The sequence below is a fragment of the Lytechinus pictus genome, chromosome 19, assembly GCF_037042905.1.
Source record: "Lytechinus pictus isolate F3 Inbred chromosome 19, Lp3.0, whole genome shotgun sequence".
Lineage (NCBI taxonomy): Eukaryota > Metazoa > Echinodermata > Echinoidea > Temnopleuroida > Toxopneustidae > Lytechinus > Lytechinus pictus.
Window position 1 is genome coordinate 2,636 of NC_087263.1, and position 27,414 is coordinate 30,049.

The 27,414-nt window shown below is 33.4% G+C and overlaps 1 protein-coding gene across 2 annotated transcripts; it reads right to left on the reverse strand.

The window, feature by feature from the left end:
* Positions 1–27,362, reverse strand: LOC129283150 (uncharacterized). 2 transcript variants are annotated; one of them, XM_064113774.1, is made up of 9 exons: positions 26,786–27,362; positions 22,682–22,846; positions 21,559–21,726; positions 20,441–20,608; positions 19,371–19,538; positions 18,256–18,423; positions 17,142–17,309; positions 8,559–8,656; positions 1–5,511 (listed from the first exon to the last, which is right to left on the reverse strand). In XM_064113774.1, the coding sequence occupies exons 1-9, from the start codon at positions 26,945–26,947 to the stop codon at positions 5,427–5,429; spliced, it is 1,350 nt and encodes a 449-aa protein (XP_063969844.1). In that variant the 5' UTR covers positions 26,948–27,362; the 3' UTR covers positions 1–5,426. The 2 variants fall into 2 exon arrangements, with proteins under 2 accessions (XP_063969844.1, XP_063969845.1); XM_064113775.1 differs by lacking the exon at positions 18,256–18,423 and having other exon boundaries at positions 26,786–26,948.
* Positions 27,363–27,414: the final 52 nt, after the last annotated feature.

Below are 27,414 nucleotides of genomic sequence, written 5' to 3' on the forward strand. Positions count from 1 at the left end.
TACATGAAAAAATAGAGTAATATTTATTCTAAAATTCATTCCCATGTGTATAAAAGTTCCACAATATTTGCATTCAGTATTCACAAGTCATTATTATTGGAACATTTGTATTTACAATCAAAGCTGCTTTAGAGACCACCTGTCTACAACATCTTATTGCTCTAGAAGAAGATGATTGAAATTAAACTTCATTACTACAATTTAAAAATATATGAATATACAAAATAATTTACATTAAATAGGGATTATACTTGTGGAGGGGTCAAATTGAGCACAATTGCTTCTATAAACTGAATTCATAATAAATATCAAATCAATACTTTTAAAAAATTACACCAAAAGTAACAATATGGACATAAAAACTGAAAGATGGCATATTTTTATCATTTGTATTTTAGGGTTTATTATTGAGCTACACAGCTGAAACCTCTGCTGGTGATACACTTATTTCTTTTATTCTCTTTACTCCATCCTTTTCTCTATCTTGGTTTACTAGTGCTTGAAAAAATATGGTGGAGCTACCGTTTGAGGCACCATCCCTGATAATAAGTGTGTATCCTTGTATATCATTGAAACATGTATTACCAGACCACGATCGTAAAGACTATCCTATTATAAAGACTGCTTCTCTCTATTGTTTGATATCTATATACAGGTTTTACTGTAACATGATACTGTGTATAATATTAATTTATATCATTAGCAATATGAATGACATATTACATGTTTTAACGTTTTAATGATTCATGCAATTAAAACGATAAACTCTACTATTTGCATTTAGAATGCATTATAAGTAACTCCATTGTGTCAAAAGTACAGGTGTACTACTTCACAATAAATTTCTACTCAGTAATCAACTTCTACAGTGCAAATCAAAACAAGTTTACACTTAGAAATAATGCTGTAAAATTTGTAATATCTTGAAGATTTTTCCACATTTAAACATTGGTACAGATCTCTTTAAGCCAATGACGATATAACTGTCAAATAATTGTTCCGCTTGAGTGAGCACCACTCACTTTTGAAAAATTGGTGAAAATGATTTGTGCAGATTTGGAAATAGTTATATGAATAAAATGTAGACTTCAATCGTGAAAAACACACAGACTTTAGCTAGGAAGATTGATTTGGAGATATCTTTTACATTTTTAGCTTGTTTCCTTGCCTAAATACCTTCATAGAGCGCCATTACGTACCACTTCACAATAATAGAAAAGGAATAGAAAAATAGTTAGATATAAACAGTTAACAATGTACCCAAGAAAAATCCTGAAGTTAACCAAAATTCAGCTGCCATTGGTTTATTATAGACAATACTGTCTTCTAAACTTTACACTACTAATTTACATTATATATAAACATGTATCATTTATGACTCTATACATTATTAAAATTGGAGGACTTCACATACACTGTGGACATGTACTTGTTATACTTGTAGCTTAGAATTATTCCACAATGCTTTTCTTACAATGAAAAGAATAAGATGAAATATGATGAAACAAGTGAAGCTGATTACTGGTCTCTGTTTAAAAGATAAATCATTCTGATACCATGGCTACAGATGAAAAATGACATGAAGATTATTTTCATCCAAGGAGTAATCATACTCAATGTAATCTATTATGAGCTTGTGTATCTATATTGTATAATCAATTTTGTATGATTTTGAAATTGCTCCGCCCCTCTGTTCTTGTAAAATGTGAAGAAAAAAAATAGTAGTTTGATTTGAATCACTTCTAAAAGGTGAAGAATTTTTATCTTTATCATAATCAAATGGTACCTTTTCATTTTGCTTTATAATTATTACAAGTTAGATATAAACATTGAATTAAGAATGGATGAGTAACTCAGTGTATGTGCGCATTAGAAAATAAGTAATCTATTGTATGTTGTCATTGAATATGCATATTATTATGAAGAGAATCAAATATTATATTGGTATGTCATATATTTGTGTGAAAAGAACTGCCTTTCATTCTGAAAGATTGCAACTTGGTTTCAAAGTTCATATAAAATTGATTTCATGTCTCTAAAATCATCAAACAAAAAAGTGAATTGAAAACTGTGATTAATCATAACCGAAATATTCCTCATTCAGTTTCAACATGAAAATATACATGTATGATCATTACAACATATACAATTTCATGAAAATAACATAAAGGAAGGCTACACTTTTAATTTTGAAAGAATGGGCAAGATTTGTTAAAACTAGATAAGAAGACTAAAAATCATTCCCTCAATTTCAAAGAGCGACTTTCTCCTTTATGATAAACATAATAGAATTGAAGGAGTGACTTTCTCATTTATGATAAACATAATAGAATTGAAGGAGTGACTTTCTCCTTTATGATAAACATAATAGAATTGAGGAGTGACTTTCTCCTTTATGATAAACATAATAGAATTGAAGGAGTGACTTTCTCCTTTATGATAAACATAATAGAATTGAAGGAGTGACTTTCTCCTTTATGATAAACATAATAGAATTGAGGAGTGACTTTCTCCTTTATGATAAACATAATAGAATTGAAGGAGTGACTTTCTCCTTTATGATAAACATAATAGAATTGAAGGAGTGACTTTCTCCTTTATGATAAACATAATAGAAATGAAGGAGTGACTTTCTCCTTTATGATAAACATAATAGAATTGAAGGAGTGACTTTCTCCTTTATGATAAACATAATAGAATTGAGGAGTGACTTTCTCCTTTATGATAAACATAATAGAATTGAAGGAGTGACTTTCTCCTTTATGATAAACATAATAGAATTGAAGGAGTGACTTTCTCATTTATGATAAACATAATAGAATTGAAGGAGTGACTTTCTCCTTTATGATAAACATAATAGAATTGAGGAGTGACTTTCTCCTTTATGATAAACATAATAGAATTGAAGGAGTGACTTTCTCCTTTATGATAAACATAATAGAATTGAAGGAGTGACTTTCTCCTTTATGATAAACATAATAGAAATGAAGGAGTGACTTTCTCCTTTATGATAAACATAATAGAATGGAAGGAGTGACTTTCTCCTTTATGATAAACATAATAGAATTGAAGGAGTGACTTTCTCCTTTATGATGAACATAATAGAATTAAAGGAGTGACTTTCTCCTCCTTTATAATAAACATAATAGAATTGAAGGAGTAACTTTCTCCTTTATGATAAGTATAATAGAATTGAAGGAGTGACTTTCTCCTTTATGATAAACATAATAGAATTGAAGGAGTGACTTTCTCCTTTATGATGAACATAATAGAATTGAAGGAGTGACTTTCTCCTTTATGATGAATTTATTTCAATTCAGGTTCATTGCAAAATACATGATTGGCAGTCACAGTCTGAATTGTAAATATTTACACAATGCCAATATATAAAAAAATAATCAAAATTACTAAGATTAACAATGAATATACAAATTAAAATTACATATATGTACAGTTAAAAATGGATAAAAATACAAGGCAAAAGCGATTTTGTGTCTCGCCCACTTATGAAAATAACCAGAAATATCGTGATTTGCGAGGGCATGCGACATAATTGTATCAAAACTTCACTGTGAAATGACTGGGATGAAATAACACTTGTCATAAGAGCCTTGCACGTAAACTGTAATGTTGACCTGAAAATGACCTTTGACCTTACCACGTGACCTCGGACTGCAGCATAACATACAGGTTGCCTAAGTACATCTACCATCCAAGTTTGGTTGAAAAGCGACTTACTGTTGTGGAGTTAGGTGTCATAAGAGAATCTTGCATGTAAACTCTAACGTTGACCTGAAAATGACCTTTGACCTCACCATGTGACCTCCAACTGCAGCATAACATGCAGGTCCCCAAAGTCCATCTACCATCCAAGTTTGGTCGAAAGCGACTTACGTTTGCAGAGTTAGGTGTCATGAGAGAGTCTTGCATGTAAACTTTAATGTTGACCTGAAAATGACCTTTGACCTTACTATGTGACCTCCAACCGCAGCATAACAAGCAGGTCCCCCAAGTCCATCTACCATCCAAGTTTGGTTGAAAAGCGACTTACGGTTGCGGAGTTACATGTAGGTGTCATAAGAGTCTTGCATGTAAACTTTAACGTTGACCTGAAATGACCTTTGACCTTACTATGTGACCTCCGACTGCAGCATAACATGCAGGTCCCCCAAGTCCATCTACCATCCAAGTTAGGTTGAAAAGCGACTTACAGTTGCGGAGTTAGGTGTCATAAGAGAGTCTTGCATGTAAACTTTAACGTTGACCTGACAATGACCTTTGACCTTACTATGTGACCTCCAACTGCAGCATAACATACAGGTCCCCCAAGTCCATCTACCATCCAAGTTTGGTTGAAAAGCGACTTACGGTTGCGGAGTTAGGTGTCATAAGAGAGTCTTGCATGTAAACTTTAATGTTGACCTGAAAATGACCTTTGACCTTACTATGTTACCTCCGGCTGCAGCATAAAATGCAGGTCCCCCAAGTCCATCTACCATCCAAGTTTGGTTGAAAAGCAACTTACGGTTGTGGAATTATGTGTCAAAGTAAGAGAAGGGGCGAATAGAGGTACACACTACTCTAGGACTGGTCTTACATACCCTAATTACACTGTTAACAAATCACATTCAGGTAGATTAACATGTATAACTTTTTATTCCTTTTTTTTTCTTCATTATTTCGGTTACACAAGCATTTCACTTTAAATCATTATGAATTGTAATTCCTACGATTTTCACTGTGGTTACAAAAAATAGAATTGAAGGAGTGACTTTCTTCTGTATGATAAAGATAAAAGAATTGAAGGTAATAAAAGAATTCCAGGTTGTATAAAGCATTGTTAGAAGAGTTTGGCGTGATAATGCATTGACAGATTAAACATTGATTTTGGTTTAGAATAATGTGAAAATATGGAATACCATGGACAAAATACTTTAAATTGATATTTATGATTGCATAAAAAGGGTAAATTCAGGTTAACATCACCCAGTTACGATGACATAATATAGGCCTATATTTAATTCTCTTAACCCGCATTGCATGAAATCATTAGTTATGATACTTCTGAATAGGCCTGGGAGTAAACATCGATTGATTGAATGATTTAATTGGTTTTTTTAGGAAATAATCAAATGGTAACATTGACAATCGTCCCAGGCCTATATCTGATGCTTAAATATCACTTTGAAAGTCGGATGAAAAGAGCTCATCAGTCATTTTAGGATTAAAATTATGATTCATATTTGCCTCTGGTGACAATTGGTTTCACATCAAAATAATATTCCATGGATTAAAAATGAAATGAGTTCAGACATATCACAGCTCTGAAACAAACCATTGTAGGATATGACCGCGTCATGGAGATCAATTAGATGGTTGTGGATTGCCATTGTATAGATCTTGACTGTATTTGTTGCAGAGTCACATCATGCATCAAAATATTCGTCTGAGGAAGACTCAGAAGAAGTTTCAATTTCGTCTGAGGAAGACTCAAAAGAAGTTTCAATATCCCTATAAAATATTTAGAAAAGGTGACAAAATATATGTTTATTTGATAGGTTATTGGCCCTGAATACTTCAAAGGGATGGTCCAGGCTGGAGATATTTATATCTCAACAAAGTTATTGAATTTTAAAGATACCCATTATTCGGTTGAAAAAGTTTTAGGCATGTCTTCATGAATATAAGGTGGGCTGATGTCATATACCCACATGTTCTTTTGTATTTTATTATATGAAAATCAAAATTTTTCAACCAAGAACTAAAAATATTGAATTTACAACTGATTAAGTGCATTAGTTATTCATTGCCGCAACTTATTATATCATAATGGAGACATATCATTTACACATGTATGAACAAAATTAAACGGTTACACTTCGTAATTCCGAGGGTTCGTAATTCGGAAACACGTAAATTGCCTATACCTCGATGTTCGTTAATCCGAAATCGTAAAAGGGTTCGTTAATCCAAACATTTGTGGCGTTATTCCGAAGGTTCAATAATCTGAAAACGAAATAATGTTCGATGTTCCGAAGCTTTTTTAATCCGAAAACGAAATGAGGTTCGCTAATCATTTCGTTTTTGGACTAACCAACCTTCGGAATTAAGAACCTCACTTCGTTTTTGGACTAACGAACCTTCGGAAATACAAACCACATTTTGTCTTTGGACTAACGAACCTTCGGAATAACGAAGCTTCGGAATTACAAATGTGTGCCAATTAAACTAATGTATATTCATGGCGATGTGCATGTAACTGTTTAAAAAAAATTGATAAACTTTAGAATTCAATAACCTTGTTATTATTTGTTATCCGATTTTGATGAAATTTTCAGAACTTTGCTTCGGTAATTTTACTTTTTTTATTTAGATATAAATATTTTCAGCGCGGACCATCCCTTTAACATATACATTACGATTGTAAGTGCTGATTCATGAACAATTTATTGTATTCCTCAAACATAAAATTATTGTTGTACAAATCTGTTTATGACCAATAGGTGTAATTATTGTATTCCCTAAAATTAGTAATGTTAATAATAATAATCCGCTTTTAAATAGCGCTCATCGGAACAACATGTCTAACCGCTTAATAGATATTACTGTTTCATGGCCAGTTTGAATACAATTATTGTATTCCTCGTACAGGTATATAAATTAGCCTTGGAAAAATCCCTTGCATGAGACCGTTAAATTGTGAGTTTACAAAAGAAGAAAACGTATAATTTTACTTTTTTTCTTTATTTTTTTTTACATATGAAGAGGAATGATACAGCTGGTAGGGATATACAATATATATACAAAGACTCATTCTCTGAACAGGCTAAATCTATGCACATTAAAAAACATCAATAGTACCATTTTCCCTTAATGCCCCCTCACACCTGACCTAATGTAGGCTGACAAAAGGTGACGAATGGGAAAAATGCACGAAATGCACGCAAATTCAACTAATTCAAATAAAATTTCTGTCAAATCATGCGATCAGTAACTATTGTCAAATTTTATCAACGAACGGTTAGCGAAGGACAAATATGACATGCAAAGGATATTGATTTTTCGGTTCACTTATGTGAGTAAATTGCAGCCGAAGACGAGCGAAGGGTTTATATAACCCAATAAGACGAACGAACTGTGAGCAATGTTTTGATATGGCGTGCGATTAGAAACGAAGACAAGGGAATAGATAGGGCAATCTTGTACGTTTTTGTCATTGTGTTGCTTCGTTAAGGCTTCTTTCGAGATCGGTCCACTTTGGCAAAAGCGCGATGAGGGACTATGCGCGACAATAACAAACGAACGATAAACATTATAAATAAACGATTACCACAGACTAAATAAGAGATGCGAATTCAAAAGATGACCAACGATTTCTCAATTCGTCAGGAAATTTTAAACATGTTCAAAATTTCCGCGCGAATTTGAATAATTGCAGCTGTTGATTCAGCTACGAACTACGAACCCAAACACGAAGTGTAAATATGATTTCTACCAGTTACCATTGAAAGAGATTTCTTAAAAAATGCCTTTCGCGAGCCATCGCAAGGCATATTTCAGGCAATTCAGTGTGAGAGGGTCTTTAGGCCGATGGCCATCAGGGAAAGGGTACTATTGATGTTCCTTCGATGTGAATAGTTTAAGCCAAATCTTTGACCATCATTGTATAATTTGTATATTATTGTACAAAGCAGTTCTACAACCAATTTAGGTACAATTACTGTATTCCACATACATATAAATGAAAATTGCACAAAAAGCTGTTTCATGACCAATTTAAATACAAATATTGTATTCCTTGTACATTTAAACCAGTATCTTAAAAAGCTGTTATGAATGATTCAGGTAAAACTATTGCATTCCTCATATGAATTTAGTATTGTAAAAAAGCTGTTCAAGACCCTTTCAAGTACATTTATTGTATACATGTACCTTATATAAATTAATTACTATCGGATGAAGCAATTTCATGATAAAATAAAAATAATATAGGATTTGTATAGCGCAAGTATCCACCTTGCTAGGTGCTCAAGGCACTCCTATATTACCCTGGCTAAGCTACATGTAGTCTACCGATTATGGTGCGCACAGCTTTTTGATGAATTTCTTCCTGCCAATACCCATTTACCTCACCTGGGTCGAGTGCAGCACAGTGTGGATAAATTTCTTGCTGAAGGAAAACACGTCATGGCTAGGATTTGAACCCACGGCCCTGTTTGAAAGGCAAGAGTCAGAACCACTAGACCACGACACGATCAGTTTAAGTGCAATCATTATGTTCCTCATAATGATAAATTAGTACTGTAAATAGTTATTTCATTTACATGACCAGTATAGGTCCAATTATCGTATGCCTGGAGCATATTTCTACAAAAGCCATTTCATGACCATTTAGGTACAATTATTTCATTTGTCATACATTTATAAATGAGTTAGCCCATTGTAATGATCAAATTAATGAGCAGTATAAGAACTGTTTATACATTGATCATATCTAGGTTGTATCAGCCTGAGTGAAGAGGTCACCTTTACCTTAATAAGTTTATTAGTTCACCTACCGTTTCTCCTCACTGACTGTTTGTAAGAATGATTGAAGATCCTTCTGAGGCTTTCTATTGAACATGAAATTACCTTTGCTGATCTGAGGGAAAGAACCCTGAAAGAATAGAAGCATCATTGGAAATAGTAATTCACCAAATCATTTCTTTATTCTCATTTTCATAATGCTCAAAATTGTATTATGCATAGAATATACCTTTCTTATTTTATTTAAATATTATATAGGTCATATCAGGCGCGGATTTTGAGTTGGACTTTTACAGGGGGCTGATAAATGCACGCGAAGGTTGCCAACACTTTGCGAAGCATGCTTACTAGGGGGGGGGGGGGGGGGGGGGGGGAGTTTCCCCCCTCGCGTGCGGAGTGCGAAGATTTTGATATCTCCTCAAATTCAAATCGAAGAAGACGTCTCTTGCGTCTCTAGAAGAAAACTGGAATGAGGCAAATTTTGAAAATAGTGATGAGAAAGAGAACAGGAGGAAGATCTGAGGACAAAGAGAAATACATGTAGAGAGAGAGAGAGAGAGAAGAGACAGACAATGCAACATAAATATACAAGTATTTTTCACAATAAAATTACTTAATATGACAATCTAGTGTTTTGTGTACCTTTTATACTGTTACGTATCCTCTTACATTTCTCAATTGTTTCTGTCTAAAAATTGACCATCTGAAATTCATGGAAAACCAGAGCTGCCAACCTGAACAAGAACATTTCAGTATTTTCAAGGCTGAAAATCAGTACTTTGGTGAGGAAATTAGTATTTTCACAGGAATACCATAGGACAACACATAAACTGAAACTTTAGAAATCAGTATTTGCATGAAACCAGTATTCTTCTCTATTTTCAGTACTAAATACGGAAAATCAGTACTACTTGGCAGCTCTGGAAAACCATATCAAAGTACTTCAGTATTTCCCCGGGGGGGGCCAGTTCCATTCACGAGTGGATACCATGCGCGACCATGGGGTCTCGAAAAGCACCCTAAACACGTAATTTCCATATTCTGAAAATGCACCCCTTAACAAGTATTGGCGTGTGAAACCCTACCCTTAACAAGTATTGGAAACAAAACGATACTCTTGGCAAATATTCCCTGAAATGAACCCCTAAACAAGTACAGGAATGTTTTATTGTTACGGGTCCTTCGGTCGTCGGCTTTACCTAATTTGGTTTAGTACGACCCCATCTTCTACACCTCGCGCAAATTGGACTCTAAACACGAAGTGTTGGGGCAAAAAGGACATCCTTTATAAAACATTTTAATTTTGTTTTATCATCCCCGAAAATTCGACCCTAAACACGTAATTGTCCTAGCGAAATAGATACCCTTTTTTCATTATTTTTGTGTTTTTGACACCCTTATCACATTACGTACGTAACGTGCCCTATCGTGAAAAAGACATCCTTTTTACATGTTTTTTTGGTCGCGCATGGTATCCACTCGTCAATGTAAGTGGCCCCCCCGGGAGTATTTCCTTGCATTATTTTGAGTTTTCAACACAAATAACCTTTTCTTACATTGTACATGTAGAAAACAAATACAATTTACATGTACAACCTATGACCTACTTTCAAGAACTAAACTGGCCATGACACTTCACATCCTTTATCATTAAAAGAATTGACCTTCTGTGTTATTTTACTGCATCAATCATTTTCTTGCTTTAAAACCCGGTACTCCATTGGTCTGATGGAATTAAATGCATCAACTTTTGCAAGTTATAATCATTTTGAACTTGATAATACATACATTTATTTGGTTTTTTTTATGAAAGTTTTAATCTGCAAATTTCGAGCATTCAGCAATTACATTAAAATTCTGTTTCTCAATAAATAAAACAAACCAATGCTTATGCATAGAATTTGCCTGATGCAAATTCACATAAATTTTCAAATTACCTTCATCTTTTATAATGATAAACAGGAGCGGATCCAACTGTCATCTATGGGGGGGGGGGGGGAACATTTTCAACAATATTTTCCCCGATCGGGCTCAAAATTGATTTTTGTTAGTTTCTTCGATGGGGTAGTCCTATAACAGTCACTTTTTAGCTATATTCTTATAAAACAACATAAATCTATCATCTCATAAGCCCTATTTTGAAAAGAGTGAGCGCGAAGTGCGAGCTAAAATTTTTGAAATTTAATGTAATATTGAACATTCTGAGTGCGATGTTTTTGATCCTGAACAAGATGAGTATGTAACTACAGGTCTATAATTACTGCAAGTGCAAGCAGAATTTTTTTTATAGGTTCTGGCCTTATCGAAAAGATGTATTTCACCAACCGACCTACAAAATGGACGTTCGAAGCACTTTTGTAACCAGGAACAGGATATAACAAAATATTGCAAGCGCACGTACGGAAAAATTGAGATTTAGCGGGATGCTCTATTCATGTTTTATAAAACATGAAAAGGATGGGTAATTGGGTATCTTCCTACATTCTGATATTCTGATCTGAAACTGGATAATTTAAGAACTAACTGCATATCTCAATAAGGTTCAAGGTTTTCAACAAAATCAACAACTCAATACAAACAATATTATTATACAATACAAATTATCACAGAAAAGCATAAATAAATATCATAAAATATGAAATGTATACCTAATATAACAATAGAAAAAGTACTAAAATGTATCCTTGTAATAGGTTCTAAAATAATGACAACGAAAGAAAATGGGAGATGTAGATATGAGGGAGCCAAAAGTAAAAGCAGAGCTTGTTGGTTGAAGGCTCCAAGAATATGCAGTGAAAGTCCCATAAAAATATCAATACGACAAGAAAAATAGAGGAATGAATAAAGGAGCAAACAAAAAAGTAAACAAAAGCGGGGGATACACAAATACATAAATAATGAGTAAAATAATAAGTGTAAAAGCAACAAATTTGATCAGAGCCTGTAGGAGCATGAAAATAATTATTGCTAAGAGTGGCAAAAAAGTAATGATAATAACAGTAGTAGTAATAATAATAATAATGGAAGTCAATGATCAATGGCATCAGGGAGTAATGAGCAGAAGGGACGGTAAGGGGGGCAACAAGGGAGGGGGGCACTCAAGTAATACCTTGGTCACATTTGCTCTATCGCGGCCGTATGGCGAGTCGAAAACAGCCGTTTTATTAATTTTAATTCAAACCACCTATATGTAAGAGTAGGTACCACCACATAATAGATTCACATCCGATCAAGATGACCAAAGATACCTGGGCCGGGGGGCATGACTTCCAAGGATATGACAACCCACGCGCAACAGAGATAAAGGAGCAATGAGAAAATAAAACATAAAATTAATTCAGGATAAACTACTAGAGCAAATGGAATGAGGCTATAACTGATATATAGATACACGAATACTAAGAATAGTCCTTGAGAAGATGTTTCAGCTTTCATCGAAAGACATATATTGAGGGTGATATAAACATGCGTGCGCATGTTTTAGATTTAGACCTAAAAATCTGTGCATTCTAAATACATTTTTTATCATGGAAATCAATAATGCAAGCTGAAAATATTTTATACTCTGATCTGAAAAAGGATCAATTAGCACTATTTCAAGCACTGTGTAGGAAAAATCTGAAGTGGATATGGACCACACTTTAAATGATGCAAGAGCGAAGCTAATATTGTTATAATTATCATTTTGACCTAGAAACGGGACAATCTAAGGATATTTTGTCATCATACAAAAATTATGACTAACACATATCTTCCTACTCCTCTTCCTTAGCGCGAGATAAGACTTGTTGATATTCCTTTCTGAAAAAGGGACAATTTGATTATTAAGAATTCATGAAAGTGTTGTTATCTTATTCATTCATCTAATAACCCTAATGAGAGTGCAAAATTTGTTGATATTAAGGCCTGAAAACTGGACATTTTAGCACTTTTGTAATTATGAATAGGATGCCTGGGTTAATATATTTTTAACAATTAATGTGAGCACAAATCGCAAGCTGAAATTTTTGATAAAACGTAAGGAAAATGGGATTTTAAGTAATTTGTTATAGAATTAAAATAGAGTTATACATTACTCACCAATCAAAATGTATGTATGATATCATTGCTTACTTGCTTTCTAATGAGGAAAAGATTGTTCATGCCTTGATATAACAACTTGACTTGGGAAATACTCCGATAATACATTACTCACACTGCCTCAAATTCAACTAATAGGGCATTATATGCCTCTTGACAAATTTTAGAATGTTGCTATCACATGGTTTCCTACCTTCTCAACACAATCCTCATACATTATGTCCTTAAAGAACTGCACCAATTATTTATGAGTGAAAACACCATAATAAAATCAAGATTCATCATCAATGAGTCCATTCACAGTATAAAAATATTTGATAAATGTAATTGTCTTTTCTAGATAATTAGTCGATAAATATATATAAACTCTTCCTTTCACATTCAGCATTTTCCGCGAATGGGTGGGGTCCCAACATTTTTTGCATGTGAATTTGCAACCGTTCAGCAATTCAAGAAAAAAGGAAAAGCATCCCAAGTACCCAACACGTATTCTTGCACCCGAATCTCACATCAAGAGGGGTACAGGCCTATACATAGCATGATGTGCAGAGCCTTTCATGTGGAGTAACTACCGGTACATCACTTGACAAATGTGTGACTGTAGTTCAACTAAACTATTCAAGATTAAACTTGAGCACATCTTTTCAATTCATAGTGCATTACAATATCTAACAATATAGTAATGGTAATTTAAATTATTAAATCACTTTTTATGATTCTCATCATTTCATCAAACATGATAATTTAAAAATTCCACCACTCTTTCCTATCCTTACTCCTCCATCTTTCTTTTTCTCAATATCTAATACTCTCCAATTTATATTATGACTCTTCTCTTTCTTTACACCTCTATCATTCTATTCAACTATTATTAGATAAACTTTGCATCATCAATCCTTTTTTCCATAGTAAACTTTTATAAAGTATAAATTTAAAGTTAACTGCGATATGTTTTCCTTTCTAAGACTCATAAGTAATGACCCTAAATGCACTTAAAGAAGAATATGCCCTAACTGATTAAATTATGTTCCTTATGAAAAGAAATAGTGAGTGGATGACATCATCAGCCACCCCATTTGCATACTGACCAGGATGTGCATATAACTGTTTTGTGAAATTAAGCGAAACTTTAAAATGTCATAACTTTCTTATTTTACATCCGATTTTGATGAAATCTTCAGTGTTATGCTTGTTGGATTTTTCTGTTTTTATTCAAATCAAGTTTTGGTTGGGGTGGTCTTGTCCTTTAAATTATGTTTATTAATATCTGAATAAGACACCTAGATGTCAGTGAGGGCAATAGCAATTAATAATAAAAAATCCTGATATCTTGAAGCAATGTAAATAGAGCTCACAATGTTCTCTAAACTAAAGGTTTCTAAAGGTTTGATGGTTTATTTGATAAAATATCAAATCTATCTTTAATATGAAAATAAACAATGTTTAATAAATGTACACAGTAATTCCTAACATTTACCCCCGGGGGGGGGGGGGGGGCACTCGACCAAAAAAGTGGTAGGGGTGTGCCGCGGGCGAGGCAAAAAACGGGGGCCTTGGAGCGGGCTTATTGTGAAAAGGAGGGTCCTCGGAACGGGCTTCGGAACTACAAATGTTTGTGAAAACGGGGGTCCTCGGAATGGATCTCTGTATCTCTGTGAGTGCGTATGAACGGGCAATCGTGCATGACGCATCTAGCGCGGCCTCCGCCGTGGTGCGCTCGCGCTTAGGCGATGGTCGAAAAGCGCTCTACGGCCGCTTTTCACCAAAATTGTAGCAGATCAATGCGACCGGAACGGCGTAACGAAAAATATGCGAAGCTTTGGAGCGGATTTCTTGCTTCTTTTTTCTCGATAAGAAGGAAATGCTATGCCTTGGAGCGGCTTTCTTTGTTCTTTTTCTTAATAAGACAAAAATGCTATGCCGTGGAACGGAAATTTGAGTGTAAAAATGGGGGTCCCCTCCGCGGCACATACCCACTATGCATTATATACTGAGTGCCCCCCCCCCCCCCCCCCCGGGCATTTAACAGGGATGTATAAAATTCCCAGTTCACATGCCATTTTCCACAGGATAGAGTCTCACTTTCTTAAGTTTTATTTTTCATCCCAATTGTTTATATTCACTATGTAAATGTAAGTGTCAGGGAGATTCCCTAAAATGTGTACAAGCCATTCACATTTGTTATCATGTTAATTACATTCATGTAAATGCTCCCCTCGACTATTTCTGACTTTGGTAGACTAGAAGGTCAAGTACGCAATAATTGCAAACATCTAGACAAATGGAATGTAACTTACTTTCTGGAGTTTACTGGTTGGTATAGCATAATGGATTGCACCATTAGTTCAACATGAATAGCTCCATGCATTAAAACAGATCATGTATAGTGATTGTCTTTTGTAGAAAAATAATGAATATTTTTCTTTTACAAAGTTCACAATTTTGAAAATTCTACAAATAGTTCCTTTCTCTAAAAAATATTGGATTTCATTCTAATTTCTATTCAGCATTATTAATTGAAGTCGATGGTGTATAACATCCAGGAAGTACATGTAGGACTGTGATTCATTTAGGGCACTAAATTAATCTAGAATACAATATTTAATTATGTTTAACCTTAATATAACCATCAGAGACAAGCACTACATGTAATTTTTGCAGACTGTTCATTGCAGCATTTGATACTGGGTAAATTTCCATTTCTTTGCTAGACCTACAAATTTTGCTCCTAGTAGTTACCAAACAGAATTAATAAACTATTTGAAATTGATATTCAAATACAAAGGTAGAAAACTATCCCGTTCTAACACTTCAATCCAATTAGCAGCCTGTCAATATCCACTATTCTATTTCAAACAGAATTCATTGAATGACCATTCATAAATCATTATATCCTATAAAGCAAAATAAACAAAGCAAACAAGCAAAACACACAAACACCCATAACCAATGCATAACATAGTATAAGAACTCAATGTTAAGTCAGTAAGATTGGGCATAATACACAGTGCTTCTGCTAGGTCACTGGATGAGATTGTTGACAAGTCTCATGTATTCAACACACAAACATATATCATTCATTACACACATAAGATTTAAAATCAAAACAACATTACAACTATTCATTTTTAATATAAATCTATTAATTATGTGTACTATAGAGCCATTGAGATATATATTCTACAGATATATGTCATCAGACACCAACTCACTAAACATAGGTTGAGCAGGACAAAAACATATTTATTGTCTTGCCAACAGATACATGTATATGTAAAGTTGGTTGATAAACATTAATTTGAAACTGATGTCAAGTTGAAAGGCAGGTATTTATCTTCTACAATATGTGAGTCAGCAAGAAAACAGTATGTTCATATTCATATCCATTTTCCATTCCAGCTTTTACCCTGCATACCATCTCAATCTAAACCACCTGGTCATTGTTCATTTCATCCTATTGTTATGTTCCATGTATACACTCAATGTAGCTCTCATTGTACTGTATACATTGTATGTATCATGGTCAATATCACTCTCATACACATACCACATGCACCTCTGATATTCAATGATCTACTTTCTCTCCCACCTTTTTGAAGCTGATATTTCTCTTTATATCTTCCATGCATGTATATTATCATATTAGAGATGACTAGGAAGAATCACATATGGATAAAGTTAAAAAGGTTTCCATGTTTCAACATCAACCATAACCAAACACTTGAAGATATGACAATTTCTCAATTACAGCATACTTGTGCATTAGAACCAAATTTGAAAAAGAAATCTCATTTGGTCTCCTTTATTTATAAACACTCTCAAACAATATTTCTAAGTAGCTTGAAATATGTTCTTTAAAGGAGAATGAAACCCTTGAAACCAGCTGAATCCATATCAAAGAGAAAAATCAAAGAAACATATTGTTGAAAGTTTGAGGAAGATTGAATGAATAATAAGAAAGTTATGAGCATTCGAATATTGAGATCACTAGTGCCATGTAGATCCTCCCAACGGCAATGCGACCAAGATCTGTGATATCACACACGTACAACTCCCTCATTACTTTAGTACTTATTTCACTTATATTCTCACTTTTACAGAGTCTATCACAAGGTGAGGTGTTCTCTTTATGAGATGACAAATACAGAGGTTTCACAACATTATATCATTGATGAATCGTTTGTCATATGATTAGAATGAGCAAAAAGAGATGTTTTGGGGTATATTTTCAGTGTCCAAATGGGAGAGTTGTACGTGTGTGACATCACAGATCTTGGTCGCATTGCCAATGGGAGGATCTCCATAGCATTAGTGATCTCGACATTCAAATGCTCATAACTCTTTTATTGCTAGTCCTATTTTACTCAAAGTTTTGTTGATCTTATTCTTTGATTTTTCTGCTTTCACAAAAGCTAACTTGCTCCAAGAGTTTCATTCTCCTTTAATGTATTTAACAAAATAAAATTAGATAAACACTTTTTCACTATTCCAAGTTATCCAAACATGATTTGAGAATAAAGTAAAGGCAGACATACCTTCAAGGTTGAAGCCTTCTCATTCAGAAGAGAATAGAACTCCTCCTGGTCCCAAACTCTACTCAGTATCAGGTTAGTCAGGTTAGGTAGGAAGCATAAAGCTTCTACTAGGTGATGTGAAGAGGCTGATGATAGAGGCTTATAATTCCAAATCTGAAGAGTATGGACCTACATGTGTACAAACATTGATCATTAAACATACATGTACATATCAGATGGTATGATCATGCTGTAATGCTTCAAGTTAAACTGGTTCAAAAATGTGTTGATAAGGCTAATGTTTTCATCACAACATAACATTTTAGCATCCATACCTGTTTAGGCTTCACAGCTTTTCTGTTGAGGTGTATTTTCTTTACAAAAGACATTTTAATACCTATGAATTTTGAAAGAAGGAATTATTACAGGTAATCTCTGTACCCTTATTCTACATTACAGCATCACTTTCAACAATATCTGAGATATTACAAACATGATCAATTTAAGATCATACATGTGAAGACCATAATAATCCCAAATACTCTGTGATATGTTTGTTAGTTCATATTTGTATTCTATTTTCAGCAACCTTTTACCCTGCATACCATCTCAATCTAAACCACCTGGTCATTGTTCATTTCATCCTATTGTTATGTTCCATGTATACACTCAATGTAGCTCTCACTGTACTGTATACATTGTATGTATCATGGTCAATATCACTCTCATACACATACCACATGCACCTCTGATATTCAATGATCTACTTTCTCTCCCACCTTTTTGAAGCTGATAATTCTCTTTATATCTTCCATGTGTATTATCATAAGAGATGACTAGGAAGAATCACATATGGATAAAGTTAAAAAGGATTCCATGTTTCAACATCATAACCAAACACTTGAAGATAATGAATTGACAATTTCTCAATTACATGTAGAGCCAAATTTCCGAAACATTTACTCATCTAGTCTCCTTCATTTGTAAACACTCTCAAACAATATACATGTATCTACATGTAAGTAGCATAAAATATGTTCTTTAATGTATTTAACACAATAAAATTAGATAAACACTTTTTGACTATTCCAGGTTTTCCAAACATGATGTGAGAATAAAGCAGAGGCAGACATACCTTCAAGGATGAAGCCTTCTCATTCAGATGAGAACAGAACTCCTCCTCTTCACAAACTCCACTCAGTGTCAGGTTAGTCAGGTTAGGTAGGGAGCATAAAGCTTCTACTAGGTGATGTAAAGAGGCTGATGATAGAGGCTTAATATCCCAAATCTCAAGAGTATGGACCTACATGTGTACAAACATTGATCATTAAACATACATGTACATATCAGATGGTATGATCATGCTGTAATGCTTCAAGTTATACTGGTTCAAAAATGTGATGATAAGGCTATAAATATTTGCATCACAACATAACATTTTAGCATCCATACCTGATTAGGCTTCACAGCTTTTCTGTTGATGTGTATTTTGTTTACAAAAGACATTTTAATACCTATGAATTTTGAAAGAAGGAATTATTACAGGTAATCTCTGTACCCTTATTCTACATTACAGCATCACTTTCAACAATATCTAAGATATCATGAAAATGATCAATTTAAGATCATACATGTGAAGACCATAATAATCTCAGATACTCTGTGATATGTTTGTTCCTTCATATTTGTATTCTATTTTCAGTAACCTTTTACCCTACATACCATCTCAATCTAAACCACCTGGTCATTGTTCATTTCATCCTATTGTTATGTTCCATGTATACACTCAATGTAGCTCTCATTGTACTGTATACATTGTATGTATCATGGTCAATATCACTCTCATACACATACCACATGCACCTCTGATATTCAATGATCTACTTTCTCTCCCACCTTTTTGAAGCTGATATTTCTCTTTATATCTTTCATGTGTATTATCATAAGAGATGACTAGGAAGAATCACATATGGATAAAGTTAAAAAGGTTTCCATGTTTCAACATCAATCATAACCAAACACTTGAAGATATGACAAATTTGTCAATTACAGCATACTTGTGCATTAGAATCAAATTTGAAAAAGAAATCTCATCTAGTCTCCTTTATTTATAAACGCTCTCAAACAATATTTATAAGTAGCATGAAATATGTTCTTTAATGTATTTAACACAATAAAATTAGATAAACACTTTTTCACCATTCCAAGTTTTCCAAACATGATGTGAGAATAAAGTAGAGGCAGACATACCTTCAAGGTTGAAGCCTTCTCTTTCAGATGAGAACAGAACTCCTCCTGGTCACAAACTCCTCTCAGTATCAGGTTAGTCAGGTTAGGTAGGGAGCATAAAGCTTCTACTAGGTGATGTGAAGAGGCTGATGATAGAGGCTTATAATTCCAAATCTCAAGAGTATGGACCTACATGTGTACAAACATTGATCATTAAACATACATGTACATATCAGATGGTATGATCATGCTGTAATGCTTCAAGTTAAACTGGTTCAAAAATGTGTTAATAAGGCTAATGTATGCATCACAACATAACGTTTTAGCATCCATACCTGTTTAGGCTTCACAGCTTTTCTGTTGATGTGTATTTTCTTTACAAAATACATTTTAATACCTATGAATTTTGAAAGAAGGAATTATTACAGGTAATCTCTGTACCCTTATTCTACATTATAGCATCACTTTGAACAATTTCTGAGATATCACAAAAATGATTAATTTAAGATCATACATGTGACGACCATAATAATCTCAGATACTCTATGATATGTTTGTTATTTCATATTTGTATTCTATTTTTAGTAACCTTTTACCCTGCATACCATCTCAATCTAAACCACCTGGTCATTGTTCATTTCATCCTATTGTTATGTTCCATGTATACACTCAATGTAGCTCTCATTGTACTGTATACATTGTATGTATCATGGTCAATATCACTCTCATACACATACCACATGCCCCTCTGATATTCAATGATCTACTTTCTCTCCCACCTTTTTGAAGCTGATATTTCTCTTTATATCTTCGATGCATGTGTATTATCATAAGACATGAAGAATCAAATATGGATGAAGTTAAAAAGATTCCATGTTTCTACATCAACAAATTACCTGTGCATGAGAACCAAATAATAATAAAAAAAATCTCATCTAGTCTCCTTTATTTATAAACGCTCTCAAACAATATTTCTAAGTAGCATAAAATATGTTCTTTAATGTATTTAACACAATAAAATTAGATAAACACTTTTTCAATATTCCAAGTTTTCCAAACATGGTGTGAGAATAAAGTAGAGGCAGACATACCTTCAAGGTTGAAGCCTTCTCATTCAGATGAGAATAGAACTCCTCCTTGTCACAAACTCCGTTCAGTATCAGGTTAGTCAGGTTAGGTAGGGAGCATAAAGCTTCTACTAGGTGATGTGAAGAGGCTGATGATAGAGACTCAACATTCCTAATCTGAAGAGTATGGACCTACATGTGTACAAACATTGATCATTAAACATACATGTACATATCAGATGGTATGATCATGCTGTAATGCTTCAAGTTAAACTGGTTCAAAAATGTGTTGATAAGGCTAATGTATGCATCACAACATAACATTTTAGCATCCATACCTGTTTAGGCTTCACAGCTTTTCTGTTGATGTGTATTTTCTTTACAAAATACATTTTAATACCTATGAATTTTGAAAGAAGGAATTATTACAGGTAATCTCTGTACCCTTATACATGTACTACCTTATAGCATCACTTTGAACAATTTCTGAGATATCACAAAAATGATTAATTTAAGATCATACATGTGAAGACCATAATAATCTCAGATACTCTATGATATGTTTGTTACTTCATATTTGTATTCTATTTTTAGTAACCTTTTACCCTGCATACCATCTCAATCTAAACCACCTGGTCATTGTTCATTTCATCCTATTGGTATGTTCCATGTATACACTCAATGTAGCTCTCATTGTACTGTATACATTGTATGTATCATGGTCAATGTCACTCTCATACACATACCACATGTACCTCTGATATTCAATGATCTACTTTCTCTCCCACCTTTTTGAAGCTGATATTTCTCTTTATATCTTCCATGTGTATTATCATAAGAGATGACTAGGAAGAATCACATATGGATAAAGTTAAAAAGGTTTCCATGTTTCGACATCAATCATAACCAAACACTTGAAGATATGACAAATTTGTCAATTACAGCATACCTGTGCATTAGAACCAAATTTGAAAAAGAAATCTCATCTAGTCTCCTTTATTTATAAACACTCTCAAACAAAATTTCTAAGTAGCTTGAAATATGTTCTTTAATGTATTTAACACAATAAAATTAGATAAACACTTTTTCACTTTTCCAAGTTTTCCAAACATGATGTGAGAATAAAGTAAAGGCAGACATACATTCAAGGTTGAAGCCTTCTCATTCAATTGAGAATACAACTCCTCCTGGTCATAAACTCCTCTCAGTATCAGGTTAGTCAGGTTAGGGAGGGAGCATAAAGCTTCTACTAGGTGATGTGAAGAGGCTGATGATAGAGGCTCATCATCCCAAATCTGAAGAGTATGGACCTACATGTGTATAAACATACATCATTAAACATACATGTACATATCAGATGGTATGATCATGCTGTAATGCTTCAAGTTTAAACTGGTTCAAAAATGTGTTGATAAGGCTATAAATATTTGCATCACAACATAACATTTTAGAAACCATACCTGTTTAGGCTTCACAGCTTTTCTGTTGATGTGTATTTTGTTTATAAAAGACATTTTAATACCTATGAATTTTGAAAGAAGGAATTATTACAGGTTACCGGTATCTCTGTACCCTTATTCAACATTATAGCATCACTTTCAACAATTTCTGAGATATCATGAAAATGATCAATTTAAGATCATACATGTGAAGACCATAATAATCTCAGATACTCTGTGATATGTTTATTACTTCATATTTGTATTCTATTTTCAGTAACCTTTTACCCTGCATACCATCTCAATCTAAACCACCTGGTCATTGTTCATTTCATCCTATTGGTATGTTCCATGTATACACTCAATGTAGCTCTCATTGTACTGTATACATTGTATGTATCATGGTCAATATCACTCTCATACACATACCACATGCACCTCTGATATTCAATGATCTACTTTCTCTCCCACCTTTTTGAAGCTGATATTTCTCTTTATATCTTCCATGTGTATTATCATAAGAGATGACTAGGAAGAATCACATATGGATAAAGTTAAAAAGGTTTCCATGTTTCGACATCATAACCAAACACCTGAAGATAATGAATTGACAATTTCTCAATTACATGTAGAGCCAAATTTCTGAAACATTTACTCATCTAGTCTCCTTCATTTGTAAACACTCTCAAACAATATACTGTACATGTATCTAAGTAGCATAAAATATGTTCTTTAATGTATTTAACACAATAAAATTAGATAAACACTTTTTCACTATTCCAAGTTTTCCAAATATGATGTGAGAATAAAATAGGGGCAGACATACCTTCAAGGTTGAAGCCTTCTCATTCAGATGAGAACAGAACTCCTGGACCCAAACTCCTCTCAGTATCAGGTTAGTCAGGTTAGGTAGGGAGCATAAAGCTTCTACTAGGTGATGTGAAGAGGCTGATGATAGAGGCTTATCATTCCAAATCTCAAGAGTATGGACCTACATGTGTACAAACATTGATCATTAAACATACATGTACATATCAGATGGTATGATCATGCTGTAATCCTTCAAGTTAAACTGGTTCAAAAATGTGTTGATAAGGCTAATATATGCATCACAACATAACATTTTAGCATCCATACCTGATAAGGCTTTACAGCTTTTCTGTTGAGGTATATTTTGTTTATTAAAGACAACACATTTTAATACCTATGAATTTTGAAAGAAGGAATTATTACAGGAAATCTCTGTACCCTTATTCTACATTACATCATCACTCTCAACAATTTCTGAGATATCACGAAAATGATTAATTTAAGATCATACATGTGAAGACCATAATAATCTCAGATACTCTGTGATATGTTTGTTACTCCATATTTGTATTCTATTTTCAGTAACCTTTTACCCTACATACCATCTCAATCTAAACCACCTGGTCATTGTTCATTTCATCCTATTGTTATGTTCCATGTATACACTCAATGTAGCTCTCACTATACTGTATACATTGTATGTATCATGGTCAATATCACTCTCATACACATACCACATGTACCTCTGATATTCAATGATCTACTTTCTCTCCCACCTTTTTGAAGCCGATATTTCTCTTTATATCTTCCATGTGTATTATCATATTAGAGATGACTAGGAAGAATCACATATGGATAAAGTTAAAAAGATATTCCATGTTTCTACATCAACCATATCCAAACACTTTATTTTCATTCTATAGCTTTTCTGTTTAAGTGCATGTATTATGTTAATACTAAAACCTCTGAATATTGAAAGAATTAAATTTTTCAAAATCAATTATCTTGGTTATGTACTGTTGGCATAAACTGCCTTATTCTTGTGGAAGCGCAGTGGTGTAGCGGTTCTGACTCTCACCTTGTAATCAGAGGGTCGTGTTTTCGAATCCCACCATGGCGTAGCGTCCTTTGGCAAGACATAAATCAACACTTTGCCACTCTTACCCAGGTACTAATTGATTGAGTACTGGTAGGAAACAACCATCATTGTGGTTGGTTTAGCAGGTGTGCACCTATAAAAACAGGCTGCTTAAAGATTAATTAAGTGAATGGGTAATAATAATTATGAAGTGCTTTGAGAAGTCTAGATTGATAAAGCGCTATATACCAAATATTATTATTCTCAAAACAAATTTGGATGATTTACAAGTTTACAAAAGCCTGTAATTGATGTGACATATAATTACTTTTCAATGCAAAGAACTTAATAATTTCAAACATTCTTTCAAGAACAACATGTGCTGCTACTGCATGTCTACATAGATGTATTCCATTTTCAGAATTAAGCCTTCACCCTGCAAACCATCTCAATCCAACCCACCTGGTCATTTTTCATTACCTTCACTCTATGTATATGTATATTCCCTATACTGTAATACACACATGTATCATGGACATTGTCATTCAATATCACTCTCATACAAATACTACATGCACCTCTGAAATTCAATGATCTACTTTCTCTCCTACATGTAACTTTTAAAGCTAATATTTCCCTTTTTAACTTCCATGATTATGAAGTATCATTAATTAAAATATGTCTAGGAAGATATGGATTTTATAAAGTTAAAAACGATTCCATGTTTTTGCATCAATTAGATGTTTTTGCGTCAAAACACTTGAAAGTATATTTTAAATGACAGCATACCTGTGCATTAGAACCAGATTTTTAAAAAAAAATCTCATTTAGTCTCCTTTATTTATAAGCACTCTCAGATAATATTGTCTACATACATGTAGTACAAAAATTTGTTCTTAAATGTATATTTTATCCCTATACAATTACATTTTTCTATATTCTAACGTCATAAAAAGGGCAGCTGCCCAAAATAATACATAATATAAAATGCATAAATTTCAAATATCTTAACGGTTTGTGATGATTTATTTTCACCAAACGATATGAAAAGAATTTACTAGCATATAACATCAATCAAATATTTAATAATAACTTCATTTATTCATTATGATGGATTTTTCTTGAACCTTCAATATTTTTTTTATATTTTCTGTTATTTTATTCAACTTTTTGTCAGGGTGAACTTCCCCTTTAAACATGATATTTGTTATGTTCTTCCTTGTACATACATCAGTATTTTATCAAAGATGTATGAAAAGAATCATGAATCGGTATTAGTCAGTTACTTAATATACAGGCCTACATAATTATGTAAACCTGTGTAGCGATTATAACCTGGTCCAGAACTTCATAACAGAATTAGCTGGACACTAAACCTGTGCAGTACATGTAAAACAAAAAAATATCCAGGATATTAATTCAAATTTTGTTTGTTATTCAAAACAATGTAGAGGGTATGTTATAATACATATTTGATAATAATAATACTTTGCATTTATACAGCGCTTAACACAAAGGAACAATGTCACTAAGAGCTTTACAGAAATATCATTACCCCGGTCAACGGATCCTTGCATGCCCGCATACAATGTATGCACCTTCTCCACTCCCTGAAAAGCACTCCAACAAGAGTTCTAAGACTCAATTGCTAGGCATACTATTTATAGGCTTTCGCATCCTACCGGGTACCCATTTAATGCCTGGGTGGAGAGTGGCAAATTGTAGATTGACACCTTGCCAAAGGACCCTAGGTCATGTTGGGATTCGAACACACGACCCTCTGATTACAAGGAGAAGGTCAGAACCGCTACACTACTGCTTGTAAATGTACATGTACAATGTCTTTGTCCATCAACTATCCATTGTAATCTATTTAAACGTTTCTTTCTTTCTCTTTTTACCAAGAGCTTCATAAAAGCAGAGCTCTACATGTAGGTTGAAAGATTGGCCCCAGTAACATTATTTAGAGAATGGTGCTAATCGCATTAGTACTACTACACTGTACCTCATTTGATATGTCTGGTCCAAGCAAAGCTCCATCACAAACCATCAATGTGATTATATGCTACATTTGCTTTGTTTTTATAGCTTCCTAATATAGAAATAATAGATTGTTAATATGCCTGGCATTATTACGCTGTTAAGGTTATTACGGCATAAGGACTGATTTCTTTTCCCTTCTCTTTGCCCTCTCCCCTCTCTCTCTCTCTCTTTCTCTCTTTGTCTCTCTCTCTCTTCTTTCTCTTTATTCCCCTCAACCTATTTTCTATCTTACTATGTTCGATACCCTTTCTTCCCATCAGTCATTGTTCCTCATTCTCCCCATCTTGATCTCTTTTCAAGCTCCCATTTGCCCTTCAAGTTTCTTCTCTAAGATATGAATACTAAATTCTAACCATTCTTGTTTCTTCATATACTTGTATTTGCATTATTTATATATTTTTGCCATACCAATATGTTAGTACAATTATGAATTCATGTAAAAAAAAATCGGAACAAAATAAGTTAAAACCACATGTTAGCATCTCCTCCTCCCCCTTCTCCTTACTTTACTATGAATTTCGTTATGAATAAATTTGACTCGTTATAATCCATGTGCATATTATCGCTTGCTTTATGTTTATGTCCATGTATATTCATTTTATGTTGCCCTGTATACTGTTCGTCTAAAACAGATAAACTGGGCTTATTGTAAGTGTTGCCCTTTTTATCGATAAAAGGTAGTTTATATTTTAAAAAATCATTTTTTTTTTCCAAATTGGTTGTTAAATCATTAATTTGTCTTACATGCATCTAGGAATGTCACTATAAAAGACTGGCATAACAAATCACTATAATGTAGGTAACTTAAATTGTGATCATATAAAGTCATCAGCATTATATAAAGATTACAATACATAGACTAAAATTATAGATCACTATTAGTATTGTTTTTAGCACTGTCATTCTCATTATTACTATCATCACTCATCTTCTTCTTCCTCCTTAAAAATTCTAACATCAACATGACCATCTTATTCTTTAAGATGAATTTCTACTTACTGTGGCTTTCCTTCCTTCTCTGGCAAGAGTTTCATAGAAGGTATGGTGAAACCTTGCAATCAGATGAACATCCCTTAGTGATGGTGCTGAGCATATCATCACTGCAACCTCTTTTGATATACCTGGTCCATAGGAAGTTAAATTAGATCTACCTATTTGCATTTTGATCTGAAAGTAGAGCAATACATCACAATTACATTATTTTGATTGCATTATTTGGTATTTACATGTATTTATTTATTTATTATTGTCATTTGGTTCAGAATTATTGTTTTTATTCAAAGTGAAAAATCATATTTCATTTTCAATATCAATATTAAGTTTTAAACACGTGGAACACCTCTGGCAGTCTCGCCTGCATGACACAATTTGATATAGCAGCAGTGCTGCCTTTGAAAACGGCTAATGAATAATTATTCACAGAAGAAAACACTTATTATGATAAAATATTATGTCGATTGACTCAAAATGACCTTTGACAATGATCATGTGACCGAAGACATGCAAAACAATCATTCATACTTGATAACTGGATGTTTCATGAGCTTGATCCAAAAACATTCTAAGTTATGATACCATGCAATTATACTCCCAACACGGCCAGAGGTCATTAACCTTTAAATGACCTT

Bases quoted from the DNA above. Each gene is read 5' to 3' on its own strand.
- LOC129283150 (XM_064113774.1), bottom strand. From the start codon at position 26,947: ATGCAAATAGGTAGATCTAATTTAACTTCCTATGGACCAGGTATATCA. The intron at 20,609-21,558 runs GTATGTCTGCCT...GTACACATGTAG, and splicing joins AGAAGGCTTCAACCTTGAAT to GTCCATACTCTTCAGATTAG. The intron at 17,310-18,255 runs GTATGTCTGCCT...GTACACATGTAG, and splicing joins AGAAGGCTTCATCCTTGAAG to GTCCATACTCTTCAGATTTG.